The sequence below is a fragment of the Juglans regia genome, chromosome 6 (assembly GCF_001411555.2).
Source record: "Juglans regia cultivar Chandler chromosome 6, Walnut 2.0, whole genome shotgun sequence".
NCBI lineage: Eukaryota > Viridiplantae > Streptophyta > Magnoliopsida > Fagales > Juglandaceae > Juglans > Juglans regia.
Genome location: NC_049906.1, coordinates 36956303 through 36975346, shown reverse-complemented (window position 1 = coordinate 36975346; position 19044 = coordinate 36956303). Strand labels below are relative to the sequence as shown.

Sequence of the window (19044 nt, the reverse complement as noted above, 5' to 3'; positions counted from 1 at the left end):
AAACTGGGTTTTCGTGTATTGCAATCATGTTCATGTGTTTATTGAAAATTGGGTTTTCATGTGAAATGATTTATTGGGTGCGTGTGTATCACGAACCCCAAGCCGATTTGTTATGTTGGGTACCTCGTACTCAATGGTGTTATGTTGTGATATAATTTAGGATTCAAACCTTGTGTTGATCTTAAGGGATTATTGGTGATTTGAAAATTTGAGATGACACTTGTAATTAGAGATTAAACTTTTGGTGATACGGATTTAAGATATAATTCTTGTTGATTTTGAGGGAATAGGTCTGGATGATGGAAATGTTTATTGATGGTTAACTTTGGAAGTGGCTAATAGGTTACCAACTTGTTGAATACAATGAAGGTTGGTGAGTTTTAACATAGGAGTTGATTGAGGTTAGCACAATTTGTGTTACGAAAATAATAATAATCATTAGGTTTTTGCTGAGTGTTGTATTAATGTTGTTGGTGGAAATGGAGATTTTGGATTTCGTGGCCACCCTAGGAGTAATAGACGTGATGTGTCATTGGGAGACTATTGTGAGCCTAATGGAATCGCCTATAGGAGTAGACTTGGGAGTGCATTACTCATGCTTGTTGGGAGTTGTTGATGGTATGGTCTTTTCGAGCGTGTTTTTGGTTGTATCTTGTATCCTGCTTTAGTGTGATGTTTGACCTTACAAATTTCGAGGACGAAATCTTATTTAAGGGGGGGAGGATGTGATACCCCGTATTCACATGTATTTTGACTAAGTAAATTATTGCATTTATTAAGATTATGAACTTTCTTATTTTAAATTTCAGATGATTTACGTTATATTATTTTAAGATTTTTAATTGTTAATTCAATGTGTTTTCTTGTTATTAAATATTGTTCATTATTTAAATTGCACTTTATTTTAAATTAGTTTATTGTTGGATTTAATTATTTTATTTTTATTTAATCACTACGTTTGAATTATTTTATTTAACTTGCTGTTTCGAAATCGTTTCCGTTGGATAATTTTTGTGACCCAAGATGTGAGGTTTGGACCTCATTTCTTTCCCTTCATTTTTCTTTTTCCTCTTTTTCTTTTCTTCCTCCTTTTCTTTTTCCCACCATTTCTTTTTCTCCTCTCTCTCTTTCCTCTCCCGCGTGCTGCCCCCCCTCTCCCCCGTGCAATTCCTTCATCCACCTAGCCCGCCGCCGTGCGCCGGCGATGATCGACACCGCCCAGCCGACTAGCTCCCCCAGCCATTGGCGACTTCACCCCACCAACCTCAGCCCTCCTCGCGCCGTCGTTAGCCCCTACACACCACACCAAGCCGCATCGTCATCTTCACTCCAGCGCCACCGTTGCGCCTACTCCGACCACCATCTCTTCACCACTTCATCATCGACCTCCTAGCAACCCAATAGACCCAACCCCAGCTCTGATCCGTCACCGGTGAAACACATTCAACTCCATTTCCATTTTGGGTATTTTTTCACTTCAACCACCATTTGCGCCGCCACCCACGGCCAACCACCACCACCTCTAGCTTCACCGACATCCCTAAGCCTTACCCTATCAATCTCAGGTCTTCGTTTGCACCCGTTCAAAAGTGGGTTTTTGAGACCCTCGGCCACATTGCATTTGGCACTGTTTTGTTGCTGCGTTGCCGCTTCTAGCACCTCCATGATCTTTCAAAAATTATATTATAGCATTGTAAGTATTTTCCCAAAGAACTTTTGAGATTTAAATGTATTTCTGCGCTAACTCATATTTACTATTAATTGGTTGGTTGTGCCGGACTGAGTCCGAGGAGTAAGGGGGTCTGTTAGATTGGATGATGGAGTTTTTGTGTGATTGGTTTATGCTATGAGATTTGTTGGCTGTTTTGGGGTTAAATATTGGTGCTTTGCGTTTGACGTTGGTTATGGTGGATATTGGTGATTTTAGGAAGTGATGATATATTTTAGAATTATGAGGGTTTTAAGTTTAGAGAAATTAAAATAGGTTATTTTAGAAGGTGTAACACCCCGTATTTTAGTGTATTTTTATTGAAGGATTGTTTTTATTTTATTCAAAAATTTATTCTCTTATTTTAAAATTGTTGGATTTTTAATGGGTTTATTTTATGATTTTTTAATTTTGTGAAAATTATATTTTGAAGTGTTTCTTAATTATTAATTATTGTTATGCGTTTAAAATCTCTTTATTCTCAATTAATTACTGTGGGATTTAATTATTTCAAATTTCACTTTACCATTACGTTTAAATTATTTTATTTAACTTGTGGTTTTGAAATAGTTTCCGTTGGATCATTTTTGTGACCCAAGTTATGAGGATTGTACCTTATTTCTTTTCCCTCTATTTTTCTTTTCTCCTTTTCTTTTCTCTTTCTTTTCTTTTCTCTTTATTTTCTCCTTCGGCCCTCTCTCCCGCGCGAACTGCTTCTCCCTCTTTCCCGTGCATTTCGTCGCTCACCCGGCCCACCGCCGTGACCGTCACCGCCCACCACCACAGCTTCCCCTCCCACCGGTCGTCATTCCCCATCAATCTCAGCCCCTAACTCGCCGGCGTTCTCCTCCACGTACGGCTTGAAGCCACGGCGTTCTTTGTGCTCACGGGCCGCCGTCGCACCACCTCCGGCCACCATCTTCACACCACTTCATTCTCGACCTCTTGGCAACCCATTGAACCCAACCCCACCTCCGATCCGTCACCGGTGAAGTACATCCAACTCCATTTCCGTTTTAGGTATTTTTGGTCTTCTACCGCCTATTGCGCCGCCACCCATGGCCAACCTTTACCACCACTAGCTTCACCGACCTCCCTAGGCCCTACCCTATCATTTTTGGGTCTTCGTTTGTCTCCGTTGAAAAGTGGGTATCTGTGACCCACGGCCACAGTGTATTTTACACTGTTCTGCAGCTGTTTTTCCACTTCTTGCAGCTTCGTGATCCTCCGGAAATTACTATATAGCACTGTAAGTATTTTTCAAAGAATTCTTGTGAATTTAATGTATTTTTGCACTAACGCATTTCACTATATTTGGTTGAGCATGCCGGACTGAGTCCGAGGAGTACGAGGGTCGGATGGATTGCTGATTGGAGTTGGTTGTGTGATTGATTGGGTTGGTAATTGTTGCTTTGGATATTGTGTTGTTCATGTACATTGCATTTTGCACGCATGATCATGTTTGTAAAGGAAAAATGGGTTTTCGTGTATTGCATTCATGTTCATGTGTTTATGAAAACTGGGTTTTCATGTGAGAATGGAATTTGGGTGCGTGCGTATCATGACCCCAAGCCGAGATGGGGCATTATCTCGGTGGAGCTCCTCTGGTTACTCGGGAGCGGAATATACTGAGTAACGTCCCCTGGATTGTCGCCGGGCGACAATGGGATCTGACGAGAGATTCGTGCTGACTCCGTGGTCCTTCTGCTGGCGGGGACTAGATGATGTCTGGCCATGAACGCGCTGGGTGCGGAACTGGGCATTGCTTGTTGCGTAGTGGATGCTCGGCCATGAACGCGCTGGGCGCGGAACTGGGCATCGCTACAAAGCCAAGACGTGCGGATGGTCCCTAGGGGAAGCCACGGTGCATAGGGTAATAACGGATTAATTGGCTATTTTCTGGGAAAATAGTGTGTGTTGGATTTTGTATAAACCATTTTCTGGGAAAATGTTTTACAGATTATATTTGGGGCAAATGGGATTTTGGCGTCTGTTGGAAAATTATCATTTCGGGGAAAATGACGTTTTGAGGAAAAATGCATATTTCATCATATGCATGCATGTTGGTTGCATTAAATGTATTTTATTCCTGAGGATTATTTGGGTTATACTTATCTGCGGTACCATTCTGTGGTAACGCAGACTTTGATGCAGATGAAAATGAGGGTGAGCCTGAGGAGTCGGCTCTGCCCGAGGAGTGATTTAGGATGACTGTATAACTATTTAAACCCTTTTACTGATGTTTACTTGTATTTAAATTCTGGTACTTAGTAGACTTAATTATCCGCTGCGTTGTTATTGTACACTGTTGCATGTACACACACTTGGCACTTTTGTTGGGATGCGTGACCGTGTTGTCATCATCCCGGCGTCTCGATTCCCGTGTTTCCTTATATGGGGGTCGGGGGCGCCACAAAACCTATAGCTAGCTGTACTCATAAAAATATTATTGATTCCATGCTGGCTGCTAATTATTACCAGCTTTTGAGAGAGTCCAATTGTAGTCATCGGCTTCCAGATGCCATGCGACGTAACCGCCCAAGTTATATTCCGTAAACGCCTCCCCAACCTTAGTAGCGATGCAATGCGCATTGTCAAAATCAATCCAAATAGCCTCCTGATGCCAGTAGGTGGCACCATACGCGTCATTATTCACGAGTCGGCCTCCATATTTGTTGATATATTGCTCCTGGATAGTTCTGAACTCTAAGGAGGTTGCTTTTGCTGGATCAGCGACTGCAAAGAACTCATGTTCATGTTTGCCTGCCAGAGTCCATTCATAGCCATAAAATGGAAGGCCGAGGACCAACTTATTGGTCTCAATTTTTACAGGATTAGGACCAATTCCATTAATCCAGTTATCAATGCCTGCACTTCCACACCAGTCTTTGTTTGCAGGATTACGCCACGCATGAACCGGCCCAGTTTGCTGGTGTGAGTTGGAGGGAGTATAGAAGTCCATGGCCAGTACGTTGATCCAGTCCAGGTTGTCAGAAAGGGCCTGAATGGGATAACTGAATTGGGAGAGAGAAAGAGAGTGATGAGAGAGAGAGAGAGAACGTGGTGGGAGAAAGAGAGAGAGACGGCGAGGATGCCGTGGCTTACCGAGAGGAACACCAAGAGGAACACGGCGGCTTGGGGGTGGCGTGAAGGTGACCGACAGTGATGTCTAAGCAGGTGGCAACGTCGTGGAGGAGGCTGGCCGTGGCGTGGGGTGGCTGGTTTGTGTCTCACGGTACTGTGGGCACACTCTGTTTTCGGTGAGTGAAACAGAGGAGGAGTGTTGGGCGGTGCTGGGGTGGTGTTGGGCGGTTCTGGGGTGGTGTTTGGCTGTGCTGGGGTGGCGTCGGTCTACGGTACGTGGTGCACTCGAGACAGAGCCTGCGGTGCAACTGGGCCAGAGTTGGACGTGGGCGACGGCTGGACAGCGGGATTCGACCGAGACGTTGCTCGCAGTACAGGGTGGCTCGAGGTGGGGCTTGGGCAGTGCTTAGAGGCTCACTGTAACTCAGGCGGCGTCAGGTGACTCTTAGGTTGAAGGTGATTTACGGGAGGGTATATGTTCTGTGTGTGATACTCGTGTAACGGAAGGAAAATAAAAAGACTAAGATAAAACCCTAGAGAAACAACGTGAAGAGAGTCGAGACGTGCATGCATGAACGTGGAGAAGTACAAGGCATGGACTTGGAGTCCGACTCTTAATTCTCACGGGTTGGGCTTTTTGAGTCCATTTTAAAGTGTTTGAGTCTATTTATATTGTATAGAATTAATAAATAGATCAGTCCGTTACCACATTATAATTTATTCGGCTTGTCAGAAATTTTTTAAATCTAAATTTTTAATAAATATTAATAGACCTAGACTGAAATTCTAAATTAACCAAATCCCGTCTTGTAACTTTTTCAGGTCAATTCCAACATAAAAAATCTCATTTAGTCATTTAAATAACTTAATGATCAAACTCAATAAAAATTCATATCCCATCGTAATAAAATATTTGGCCCGTGGTCTATTCAAAATTTATCCAATAAATATCAAATAGATTTTCCATATATAATAATTAAAAAAAAAATTATAGATCAGGGCTTGGTGCTTCACCCAGTGTAAAAATTAAACGTCGTTAAATATTTATTTTTACGGCATATTAATAAACGTCGCTACTTTAAATACCGCTAAATCCTCTATACTTTATTGACATTTATGCAAACGCCAACAAATGTATATTAAATTAACGGAGTTAAAATTACACGTCGTTAAAAATCTGTTTTCGCATCATATCAATCAACGCCACTAATTTAAATGCCGTTAAATCATCTCTATTTTATGGACGTTTATGCAAATGCCGACAAATGTATATTAAATTACCGGCATAAAAATTAAACATCGTTAAATATCTATTCTCGCGGCATATCAATAAACGTCGTTACTTTAAATGTCGCTAAATCCTATATACTTTTACCGACGTTTATGCAAATGTCGGTAAATGTACATTTAATTAATGGCATGCAAATGAAACGTCGATAAAAGACTATGGTCCCGGCATATCTATAACTGTCAGTAATATAAATGCCACCAAATCAACTCTAAGGTGCCGGCGTTTGTGCAAACACCAGTAACTGTATATTAAAGTACTGGCGTATAGGCATAAGCGCCACTAATTATCGACGCATAAACAATACGTCGGCAAATTACTATTTTTACCGTCATTTACATAAACGCCATTAATATAAATGCCGGCAAATTGCCCTTTTTTTGTAGTGCTGCAACCTGAGTAGCGATGCTATGCGCATCGTCAAAACCAATCCAAATAGCCTCCTGATGCCAGTAGGTGGCACCATACTCGTCATCATTCACGAGACGGCCTCCATTTTTGTTGATATATTGCTCCTGGATAGTTCTGAACTCTAAGGAGGTTGCTTTTGCTGGATCAGCGCCTGCAAAGAATTCATGTTCATGTTTGCCTGCCAGAGTCCATTCATAGCCATAAAATGGAAGGCCGAGGACCAACTTATTGGTCTCAATTTTTACAGGATTAGGACCAATTCCATTAATCCAGTTATCAATGCCTGCACTTCCACACCAGTCTTTGTTTGGAGGATTACGCCACGCATGAACCGGTCCAGTCTGCTGGTGTGAGTTGGAGGGAGTATAGAAGTCCATGGCCAGTACATTGATCCAGTCCAGGTAGTCAGAAAGAGCCTGAATGGGATAACTGAATTGGTCTGCATGATCAGGATTAATGACCCGCTGGTGAAAGACCGCTGCAGTTAGAAGCAACTTTGTTTCGTTGGCCTCCTCGTCCAGGGCATGTCGCCAATCAGCGAGGAGTTGGCCAAGAAGATGTTTAAGCTGTACCGTGTGGGACTTTTTCGTTCGGAATTTGCACACGACGATCACGACCACGTACACTAATTATGAAAATTGATGAGATATAATTTTAAGAAAAGATGTTTAAGCTCTTTTGCTAACTGACACAAGACAGAATAGAGATTCTGAAAATTAATTTTAATAGATGATTAATAGAGAAAAGTCTAGAGATTCTCTAAAAAAAAAAAAACCTTTGAATAATATTATTGATTAATAGTAAAATTTGAAATTAAATAGTTACAAAATTTAAAATCATGAAAATTTTTCCAAAAATAAAAATAAAAAACTAAATTATTATATGAGAAATAAATATATAAATAAACTTGAATCATAGCAAAAATTTGGATAAAATCAAAATAGAATCACTGTCAAAATTTAAAACCAAAAATTTACATATAATGCAAAATATTATAAATATATGATTTGATGGAAAATATGGTAAATACATGAGCTTTAATTAAATGAAAAATAATTTACACATAATATTTTTTATAATATTTTTTTACAATTATATTTTAAATGAAAAGTAATTGCATAAAATATTTTATAAAATTATTATTATTTTATAATATTATTATATAATGTGTTGCGTATACGTGATTATTCTAATTAAATAATCATAATCCGTCCAACATTAACGTTTCGTGCAGCACGCCCGCAGACATGAGGCTCCCAGCTCTCAATCATGATGCATGTAAATCATGATTCATGATGTAGACTGATCATCACGTGGAAAATAAGTTCATTAAAAATTGACGTGAGTGATGAGAGATATATATGGACTAATCGAAGCTAGAGTACCTCTCAACATGATAGTGAACATTTATTATATACAGCAAATTAATTAAATTCAAATAATTTGCAATGCTATATAAGTTAATCATAAGGTATAGATGTCCACACAAGATCAGCTTTTGATTATTTAATACATGATGATCAATGAATGAGAATAGTTTTCTTGTGTTCAAATCAATGGTATTGTGTGACCGATTCTAAATTAGACTTAATATTTCTAGTATATTAATATGTCATTAAACATATTTGCATATTGATTTTTCTTTATTTCAATTGTGAATCAACAATATGCAGTACTGTTGTGTGAACAATAATGTGGCAAAAAGTCTTGAGTCATCTATATATGATGATACGTACAAGTTGTTGAATACGTACAAGTCTAAGTTGTCCAATATTGGAACGTCGACCTCCAAGATTTACCTATCTAACATAATGTATCACTACAAAAAATTTGACTTTTAGAGATGAAATTTGTTAGGGACGAATTAAATTTCATCCTTAAAAGTCATTTTTGAGACAAAATGTCTCTAAAAATGCCTGACCTACTAAATGAATGGCAAGTAAAATGAAAAAAAAAAATCAAGGTAGCAAACACGAAAAATAAAAACCATATCTTAATTACATCTCAAATATATAATGCTCAATACAACATAAAAAGTAAAATAATAACTAAAACGACTATTTGCTAAGTAGATCAGCATCCTCTTGTAACATGTTAATGCGTCCATCCAGATCCCTAAACTTCTGCATAATGGGCTCAATGAACTCCACAAATAGAGCTCGTACCTGATCCAAAGTAGCCCCAGGAGGATGTTTCTCAACAGCAGCAGTACCAGTAGAAGCTTGATCGGTGGGCGAGGCACTAGGTTGTCCTGGTGCAGTCTTCCACAAGTGCCCATTGCTCTTGCTGAATGTCATCTTGTTAAGGGGCCCCATCTATGGCGACCTTTGCTTAGTTGCAGACACTGTAACCCCCAATTAGAGTAGGAGGTTAGATATCAGCAGTGCAAATGGTAGACTAACTCCACTGGAATAGCGTCACTCCGACCGAATGCAGTGGAAAGAAATACAATGTTAGATCAATGGGGTTCTCCTGTGCTATCCGCAACAAAAATCTGGCTCAATCGATCCCGAAATCAGTTTTGTATTTTTTCGGATCGATGTTATAGCCAACGATCAAATTAAACATTATGAAAAATGCTATACAATCGGCCTGTTGGATCACCTTGCTCCCATCATATGGAGGAGCCAAAAGATCTCACACTAGATGATGCACATAATCGTCTGTGAGACCATCATCAGGTAGATCCTCATCCTCACTACCATCCAGCTCTACATTCCAGGCTAGCATGGACGATGTAGCCAGTGTGTCGAAATCAAATGGTGCAGCAGCTGGTCCCGGTGTAGCCGTTGCAGGATATGCGCCGGCCACGCGCAGGATGTCAAGGAACTCAGCAATAATACGTGGAGAGAAATTAATACTCACTCTCCAGACCGATAAGGTGTTGAACAAAGCATCAACGTTCTCCTCTCCCATGGCATGGTAAAACTCACCGACTATCTCTGGATATGCAGTCCCCCATTGCTGACAAATCGGTGTCCATCACTGTTCGGTGAAGATGGACTGTATGCTCCGTCCATCCCATGAAAAATCGGAGAATTTAGACAAAATGATCTCACGCTTGATGAGTATAGGCCTCGTCTCCTGAGCATGAGCTGCTCCACTGCTTTGGCTGGCATGATCTCTTGCACCTTTTCTTCCGCTAGATGCCATTAGTACACTATTTAATCACAAGAAAAAATAAGAATATAATTAACCATAATATTTAAATTATATTATTGAAGAATTATACTATATTGAACTGAATTGAAATAACTAGTTCGGATGAAACATATTCGTTCGAACTAGTAAAATCTATTTGAATGGAATATTTTGTTCATTCGAACCGACAATTTGTGTTCATTCGAACGAAATTATTTTATTCGAATAGAAATAAATCTGTTTGGCAACTAAGTGTTCGAACAGACTAGAGTTAGATTGTACGAGAACACGCCAAACAGCCGTGGCTGAGTAGACTCAGCCTCGATCGAATGATGTTATGCTTTCTTTTAATTGGTAGAAATGATTAAGGAGTGAAGCCCAATCATTTATACCGATTATTTTGATGTTATTCTACGGAATACACCAAAATGGGGGGATTTCGGATTCGAAATCCATACCCCCCAAACACAACCCATTCGACCAAAAATGTGGCACTCCCGACCCCCATGTATGGAAACTCAGGAATCGAGGTGTCTGGATGATGACAACACGATCACACATCCCAACGATAGTGCCAAGTGTATGTACATGCAATAGTGTACAATAAACAACGCAGCGGATAATTAAAGTAAGTCAACTAAGTACTAGAAATTTTAATACAAATTTACATAGGTAAAATGTTTAAAGAGAGTTATATAGTATCCCAAAATAAAATATAATTCAAGTCCAAATACAATAACGAGTTATCCGATATCACTCCTTCAGTAGAGCTGAATCCTCAGGCTCACCCTCAGCTTCATCTGCATCAAAATCTGCATTACCATAAACAATATCGCAGGTAAGTATAATCTAAACAACCCTCGAGAATAAAAATGCATTGATGCAACCAACAATTATGCATGCATATGATGAAATATGCATTATGTCCAAAACATCATTTTCCCCGAAAATGAATATTTTCCAACGCATGCCAAAATCCTATTTGGCCCAAAATATTTCCACAAAAATATTTCCCGCCATTTTTCCTGAAAATGGCCCAAAACAATAATCCACCATTTTCCCAGAAAATGATTCACATAAAATCATTTTATCCAACACACGCAATTTTCCCAGAAACGGCCCATTAATCTATTTTTACCATATGCACCATGATCTCCCATAGGGACCATCCGCACACCCTAGCTCCCTTCGTCACACCACGGGTAACGACCGTGCGAGTGACTTCGTGGCCAAGCATCCTCTAGCCCCCGCTAGCAGAGGGGCCACGGAGTCGGCACGAGAGCGTTACCATCCCGTCCGATCCCGTTGTTGCCTAGCGACAACCCAGGGACGTCACTCAGTATATTCTGTTCCTGAGTACCCAAAGGAGCTCCACCAAGATAATGCCCCATTTCGGCTTGGGGTCGTGATACACACGCACCCAAAAACCATGTCTCACATGAAAATCCAGTTATCATTAAATACACATGAACATGTATGCAATCATGTGAAAACCCAGTTTTCATTTACAAACATGAACATGCGTGCAAATATGCCATGTACATGAAAAGACACAATATCCAGCAACCAACAAATCACAACACAACTTCATTCTCCAATCCATCTGACCCCCTTACTCATCGGACTCAGTCCGGCACAACCAACCAGATCACAGTAAAAATGGGTTAATACAAAAATATTTTTAAATCATGACATTTCTTTGAAAAAACACTTACAGTGCTATAATAAAATTTTCGAATGATCACGGAGGCGTAAGAGGTGGCGGCACAGCAACAGGACAGTGCAAAATGTACTAGGCCATGGGTCTCAAAAACTCACTTTTGAATATGAATAAATCAAGACTCGAGATTACTAGGGAATGACTTAGGGATGTCGGTGAAGCTAGTGGTGGTGGTGGTTGGCCGTGGGTGGCGTGGGTGGAGTTTGGAGGCCAAAATGCTCAAAACGAAAATGTGGATGGTGGAGCTTCATCAGTGGCAGATTGAAGCTGAGGATGGGTGGGTTAGGTTGTTGGGAGGTCAAAGATGATGTGGTGAAGAGATGGTGGCACGACGGCAGCACTGGAACAAATGGTGGTCGTGGCTTTAAGCCGTGTGTGGAGGTTAAAGGTGGCGCGAGAGGGGCTGGGAATGGGGGGGTGGTCGCCAGCCGGAGAGGAAGAGAATGGGAGGGGTGGTGACGACCAGGGCGGCGCACAACGGCAGTGTGTGGTGGACGATGCAAAGGACGGGAGAAAGGGAGGAAAATCGCTTGGGAGAGAAGAAAAAGAGGAGAAAAAGAAATGGGGAGAAAAGAAAAGAAGAAGAAAAGGAAAAGAAAAAAGAAAAAGAAAAAGTAAGGGAAAGAAATGAGGTCCAATTCTCACATCTTGGGTCACAAAAATGATCCAATGAAAAAGATTTCAAAACAGCAAGTTAAATAAAATAATTTAAACGTAGTGATTCAATGAAAATAAAATAATTAAATCCAACAATAAACTAATTTAAAATAAAGAGAAATTTAAATGCATAACAATAATTAATATTAAGGAAATATATCAAATTAATTTTCACAAATTAAAAGTCATAAAAATAAACCCACTGAAAATCCAATAAACTTAAAACAAGAGAATCAATTTTTAAATTAATAAAAATAATCATTCAATTAAAAATACACTGAAACACGGGGTGTTATAAAAAAAACCAAACAGTAGATGTGGAGACTTGACTCATACCTCTTAGAAGTTCAAATGTGGGGTTGCTACAGCGGTTGAGTGTCAGTTTTCACGGCGGAGATAAGGGGCGAACTTGGAAGCTCTTGGCAGCTGCTGGTTCGAATGAAGTGATTTGTTTCATTGTATTCGAACTTGGTATATAATGACCGTGGCGTCTCGTTTGAACGAGATAAATATTTGTTCGAATGGTTATTATACTAATATATTTCTAATTATATTACTAATAGTAATATATAATAATACTAAATTACAAAGTAGAAAAGTATAAAAATAATACTAATAATAGTATTATAATACTTTTATTTAATATATTTAGTATATTATTTGTAAATATACTTAGTCGATCACCTATAACAAACTAAGTACTTAGCATAATTACAATGGCTTAATTATATAGCCACTATATATAAGTTATGATAACTATACTCATATAGTTTATATAATATTATAACATTAACTGTAGATATACGTTACTATTATAAGTTATGATAAGTAGTGACCAAGTACTTAATATAATTAATATATATAATTAAGTACTATTAATAGTACTTATTAGTTATATAGCTATAACTATTATAAGTTATGATAACTATACTTATTATATTTTATATAATAAGGTAACAAGTTATATTATATAATATAGTGCAAAATTACAAGTAACTATACTATATATATATATATATATATATATTAATAGGTTATGATAATTATACTCATATAAATTATATAATAATATAACACTAAGTATTGTATAAGTACTATATATTAATAAGTACTATATATTAATAATTAATATATATATTTAGTATAAGTATTATATTCTATTAGGCCAAAAGTATATTATATATGATCAATTATAATATAAAATATTTGTTATAGTGTATATATATACTATATACTATATAATATTAAAATATTTTATACAATAGATTATTAAAATGATAGGAAATTACTAATAAGCATAATAATACTATTCTTAGTTCGAACCCAATAACATACCGTTCGAACGGATTTATCTCGTGAAATGTGTTTGGAGGGAAACTTCGCACCAAATACTCTGAATGTCAGTTTATTCAAACGTGAAAATTCCTGATTCAAATGAAAATACCATTTGATCTTCTCTACATATGAAAAATATGCCAATGAATATTTTGATTTGTTAGTTCGAACGAGGAATTTTCGCATTCGAACTTGAATTAAATCGCGGCAGAATTTGGCGCCTATTTGAAATTTTTGTGTTCGAATGAGTAAATGTCCAGATTCAAATACCGCAACCTCCAGTTCATTTTCACAGATTCAAATACCTTAACCTCCAGCTCATTTTCACTTCGATATTGCATTTCTTTGGAGGCAAAGCTTACTAGTGTGTGTGAGAGAGAGTTGTGGAGAGAGAGAGGAACAGACTTAGTGAGAGAGAAGGGAGTCTTGAGAGAGAGGAGAGGTTTATAAGAGGTAACTATTATTTTTCTATCTTTCAAGTTTCACTAATGTTAGTTTATCGCACATGATTTAGGGTTTTCTCATAATGTGTTTTATGCTTATATAGGTATTGTATATTGCTAGTTCGTTTGGATTGCTTAAATTTGAGGTAATATTTCTAATTTTTAAATTTTTGATAATTTATAGTTTTTAATTAATTATGTTAAGATTTTTGGTATATTTGTCTTTGTACAATCTCATTTAAAATGTATCTTACACCAATATGCATCTTATGAGATTGTGTTTATGAAAATTGTGTTTTGTGGCAAATGTTTTATCTTTGTTTCGTGTTTGGAATCTGAGCTTGTACTGTTCAAACGCTATAATCTTTGTTCGAACAGAATTCTGTCCGAACAGAATCTTGTTCGAACATAATTTTGTTTGAATAGACTAATAAGATTTTACTTACTAGATTTTACTTAAAATTATAAGATATATAATATAACATAGGAATTATTAATACTTAAATTAATAATTAATACTTATAAAATATTTAATTAAAAAACTATATAGTATAATTAATAAATTTTTTGGACTTAAATTAAATTAATGTTTAATACTTATAAAATATTTATAATATTGGTGATTTGTAATGTAATTTTGCAATGTATTTGTGATTTGGAATGTAATTTGCTTTCAAATTTATACAATAATTGTATGAGTTTGACAGTTTTGGATTTTAGTGTTATTTTTATATGCACAAGGTATAAGGACGATCTCTTTGTTCTCGCTTGCCAAGCAAATCAAGTATTAAATTTTGATGATCCGGAGTACGGAAATCCATGGTGGGTAGTGGAGCAGTTTGCACCAAGAAATGTATATGATTACATTCTAGAGGCAGATGAACCACATGAAGAAGTTGATAGTCCAGCAAATGAATAAGCATATCAAGAAAAACGAAGCAGGCATCAATCTATTTGTTGATCTAAACCAATATGATATGGTCCCATTACGTAGAGAAGATGTTCAACTAGAAGTAATTGAGGGTGAAATATCGGAAAAAGATGAATCAACTGACATATCTAGTGAGGATAAAGGCGACTGGTCTAGCAAAACGGATAATGAATGAATTTTTAACAAGAATTTTTGTAAATATTATTCTTATAAATATCCGTAACGATTGTTTGAATAATAATTTGTTATAATTTTAAATAGATCTGCCTCCCAAATGCAAAGCAACACGTGTGCCATCTTCATCTATTACTAGCTTCCCGTGTGGTTCATCTGCCATGAATAGTGAGCCAACATTACCAGATCCAGAATAAGATATTTTATCAAATTGAATACCACATTTTATGCTCAATTTAAGTAATATATCTATAAAATAAAATAATGTAATCAAATTACATGCTTTAATTTTTGTATAAATAGTTGTTGTAAGCCAGTGTCGAGGTAGAGGCACTACGTACGATGGGTGTCTACATAGAGAAAGTAAGGAAAGTCGGTAACATTAAAGTTGATATTCTTGATGATCACACCGGTGGCTCTGGAGATTTGGCAGTGTGGCTTACTTTTTATGTTGGTACGTTTACTCTCACGTATGCACTGATTGCAACATCCTATTGATCTAAAGTTTCCCAAGATGTGAAAGAGCACATCAAAATTCATTGCTCGGTAATAAGCTACATCTCAAGCAACTAAGTATATAAAATGTTACTTTTAAGTTATTTTGTATATATATTAATTGTTTATAATTTTTGAAAGGATGACTTTGAGCTAAATTTTGGCCGACGAGAGGATCGATTAACAGTTGAGGAACTGATGTCGAATGAATTCTAGAGGTACAAAGGTCGATACAATGCACACTATAAGAAGTTCAGTACTACAATAGAGGCGCGCCAAAATCCTTTATAAGCAATGCCACCAAACGAATGGGAGAAGATTTGTGCTATGTTTGAAGATCTTGCTTATCAGATAATTTCGCTGCTATCTTCTTTTAATACTATATGATAGATGTATTAAACATATAAACATAATATATATATTTTTTTTAGCAACGGAGTACTGTGAAAAAAGCAAATAGATCAAATTTAATGATACACAATCATGATATCTCTTAAAGAAACTGCTGCAGATCCATCTGATGCATCATCTGTCAACGATGCTCAGATCCTTTCTCAAGTTCTTGGATCACGTTTTGGAGATTTGAGGGGCTTAGGACGTTGCGTCAAGCCATCATCAACATCATCATCCTCTTCTTGAGTCAAATCGAATGACGACAAGACTAAAGAATTTAAGGAAGCAACACTTGAGATAGAACGATTAAGGTCCAAGGAAAAAGAGTTGCTAATCCCATTAGATCAAGCAGTGGATCTTGAGCCAAGATTAGAAGAGAACATGCAAAGGAGACTGGGGATGGAGATACAAAAAGCTGTGCTCAGTTGCAATCAATTATGTTACAAAACTCTATACCACCACCACAATTGTAAAAAGTTATATTTTTCTTTCATTGTCTTTCTATTATTATGTTCCAAAACATTTGAATAATTTATGTTTGAATTACAATGTGTATTACTAGTATGGTATTTTTAATTAAGTAAATCATGTTATGTATGATTAATACTATTCGAACAATAAATAACAAGTTCGAACGGTAAATTACTATTTATAATTCCATTCAAATAAAAACAGACCCATTTAAACAAAAAATAACCAATTCAAAAAAGAAATGAGAAATACAGTTCGAACAGACATAATTTATATTCGAACAAAATTTATTACCTCGAACACTACATTCGTTTGAACAGGATCAACTATGGTTATTTGTTCAAATGGATAGGTCGGTTCGAACTGACAAATATTTCATTCGAACAATTTGTTGAGATGAAATTGGTTTGTCTCACCCCAAACACCTTTTGAGATGGTCTTTTAGAGGCAAAATAGAGACAAAAAATTTTCGTCTCCAATTCTTTTTTGGGATGAAATTAGGGTTTTTTAATTTTTTGTCTCAAAAAACCATATCTCTTGTAGTGTTTGAGACTTAACATTAATTGCCTGATCATGATCAGTCATATAAGACAAAAAATTCTATGGAAATTTCAAGTGTAAACAATCGGGAAAAACAGAGTTCTTCAATAGGGAAAAAAATTAAAGAGTTGTGGAATGGAATTAACATGAAACCCAGGATTTGTTCACAAATAAATCGTTCTGGAATTAAGATAAAGTTGCTAATTAATTAATTTTTTAAGAGAATTATAGCTGGCTAGTTTGTAAATTTTATTGATAAAATGCTCACTTATGATGGAAAAATGCATATTTATAATTATGAGCTATGACCTATAGTTTGTTTTTTAATTTTTCTAATATAATTGTAAACGAGATTTGTAGGTGTATCTTTGAAAATCAGGGATAAAGATTACTAGCATTACTCTTACTACTCAAAGCGGCATTCTTTTTAGGTCAACAGAATTTATATCAATAAAATCAATTTAAGGGTATTCATTTTGAAAAAATATAAGTGTAATTTAGTAATTATATAGAAAATGCTTGAGACACGAGATCACCTATCCATGAGGTTTGTACGTACAGGATCAAGCATTGCTTTATTGTTGTTCACGCATTGTTTATAAATATTAAGGCATAAAAAAAATATGAACAATGCATTAACAATTATATAACCAGTGCAAACCCTTCTCTACCCATATGTATCTCTCTCTCTCTCTCTCTCTCTCTAAAACAGAAGAAAAAAACCCATTTGAGTTCAAAAACCCTAGCCATGCACCACCACTATTCCACTGTGCCACTTCATTTTCCATCAGCTACAATTAGCCCTAGATCTCTGTCTCTGTAACACTCACCCTCTCTTACCTCAATCTGCTTTTCCCACTCTCTCACTGTTACGGTGATTTTATCTATTTATTCATTTATCTGCATTTTTTTGTGTTCTCGTATTAACTATTGTTGTTGTCAAGTCACATCGAGGGCATTTTTCCTCATTCACACTGTTGTTCAGTCATAAAGGAGGGTTTGAATTTCCCACTAATTTTACTACTTTATGGCTTTTGAATATGTGCCGAAAATCCCATCCCTTGCACTGAATTATTGTTAATGAATGCATGTTGGAGGTTTTCCCATGTGATTAGTTAATAAATCCTTTAAGTAATTGCCGTATTTTAGTGGACTACATTACAATTGATACATGTTGTTGATAATCTTGTCATTGAATTGTGATTGTGTATAAATTGAGATTCATAAATTTACTTGATCTTGTATTATATGTCTTTTTGGGGGTATGTGTGTATCATGACCCCAAGTCGAGATGGGCCGGTGGTGTTCCTTTGGTCACTTCGAAGTGCATAAATTTAGTGATATCCCTTGGGTTATCTTTGGGAGACAACAGACTTGGATAAGACAGTAACGATCTTGGGTCGATGTTGTTACCTCTCTGTTGGGGAAGACTGGAGTATGCTTGGCCACAAGGGTGATGGGCGCGTACTTAGGCATTACTTGTTACGAAGTCACAAGCACAGTCGTTACCCATGGTATGGTGAAAGAACCAGGCCGAGTGGATGGTTCATTTAGGTGTGAAGTCCAGCCCAACCTCAGGCCTAAGGCCCTTGGAAGTCTACCAAGTCCACCATCAAAATGACATTGTTTTGACCCCTTAAACAAGACCCTACTCCCTTTCCTCCCTCCCCCATCCTCCCTCTTTCCCTCTCTTTCTCCTTCTCAGTCTTCCTTCTCCCTGTCTCCCTATGGTAATCCTATCTGCAGTTTCACTCCCCGAAACTGTCAGTTTTGATGCAAAGCATGGGTATGGTGATAGTTTATCTGTTGTCTCCCTATTGTAATCATGTGTTGTACTTAACTCTTTTTAATTAGTTTGGGTTACTGTAATAACCGATTGCTTATAGTTTGAGACAAGTGACTTATGAATAATCCATTGTGATGAAATTTGAATATATTATGGTACTGATATTTAGATTTAATGGCCTACTCTTTAATTTAGTTGCAAATATAACTATATACCATTTAGTTTTAGCATGTGCGTGCACACTTATTGCCACATTGAGCGAGAGGCGTATGATTCGTGTACCAAAATCTCGACATCATGCCGAGGTGAGGGCCAAGGGTACCACATTAGGGGATACCATGGTGCACACATTAATAATTTGATTTTATTTGGGTGTGTGTATCATGATGAGAGGTGGAACCGGGAATTTTTTTTTTTTTTGGGGGGGCGGAACCAACATAAATATAAAAGCATGTAAGTTCTAGTAG

At 37.0% G+C, this 19044-nt stretch overlaps 1 protein-coding gene across 1 annotated transcript; it reads right to left on the bottom strand.

The window, feature by feature from the left end:
• Positions 1–4175: 4175 nt before the first annotated feature.
• On the bottom strand, positions 4176–4670 carry LOC118348694 (class V chitinase-like). The gene has a single exon (XM_035690812.1). It carries the CDS (start codon positions 4668–4670, stop codon positions 4176–4178), a length of 495 nt encoding a protein of 164 aa, XP_035546705.1.
• Between the last annotated feature and the right edge of the window lie 14374 nt (positions 4671–19044).

What these genes read in the sequence shown, in the direction of transcription:
- LOC118348694 (XM_035690812.1), bottom strand. Translation starts at nt 4,670, where the DNA reads ATGGACTTCTATACTCCCTCCAACTCACACCAGCAAACTGGGCCGGTT.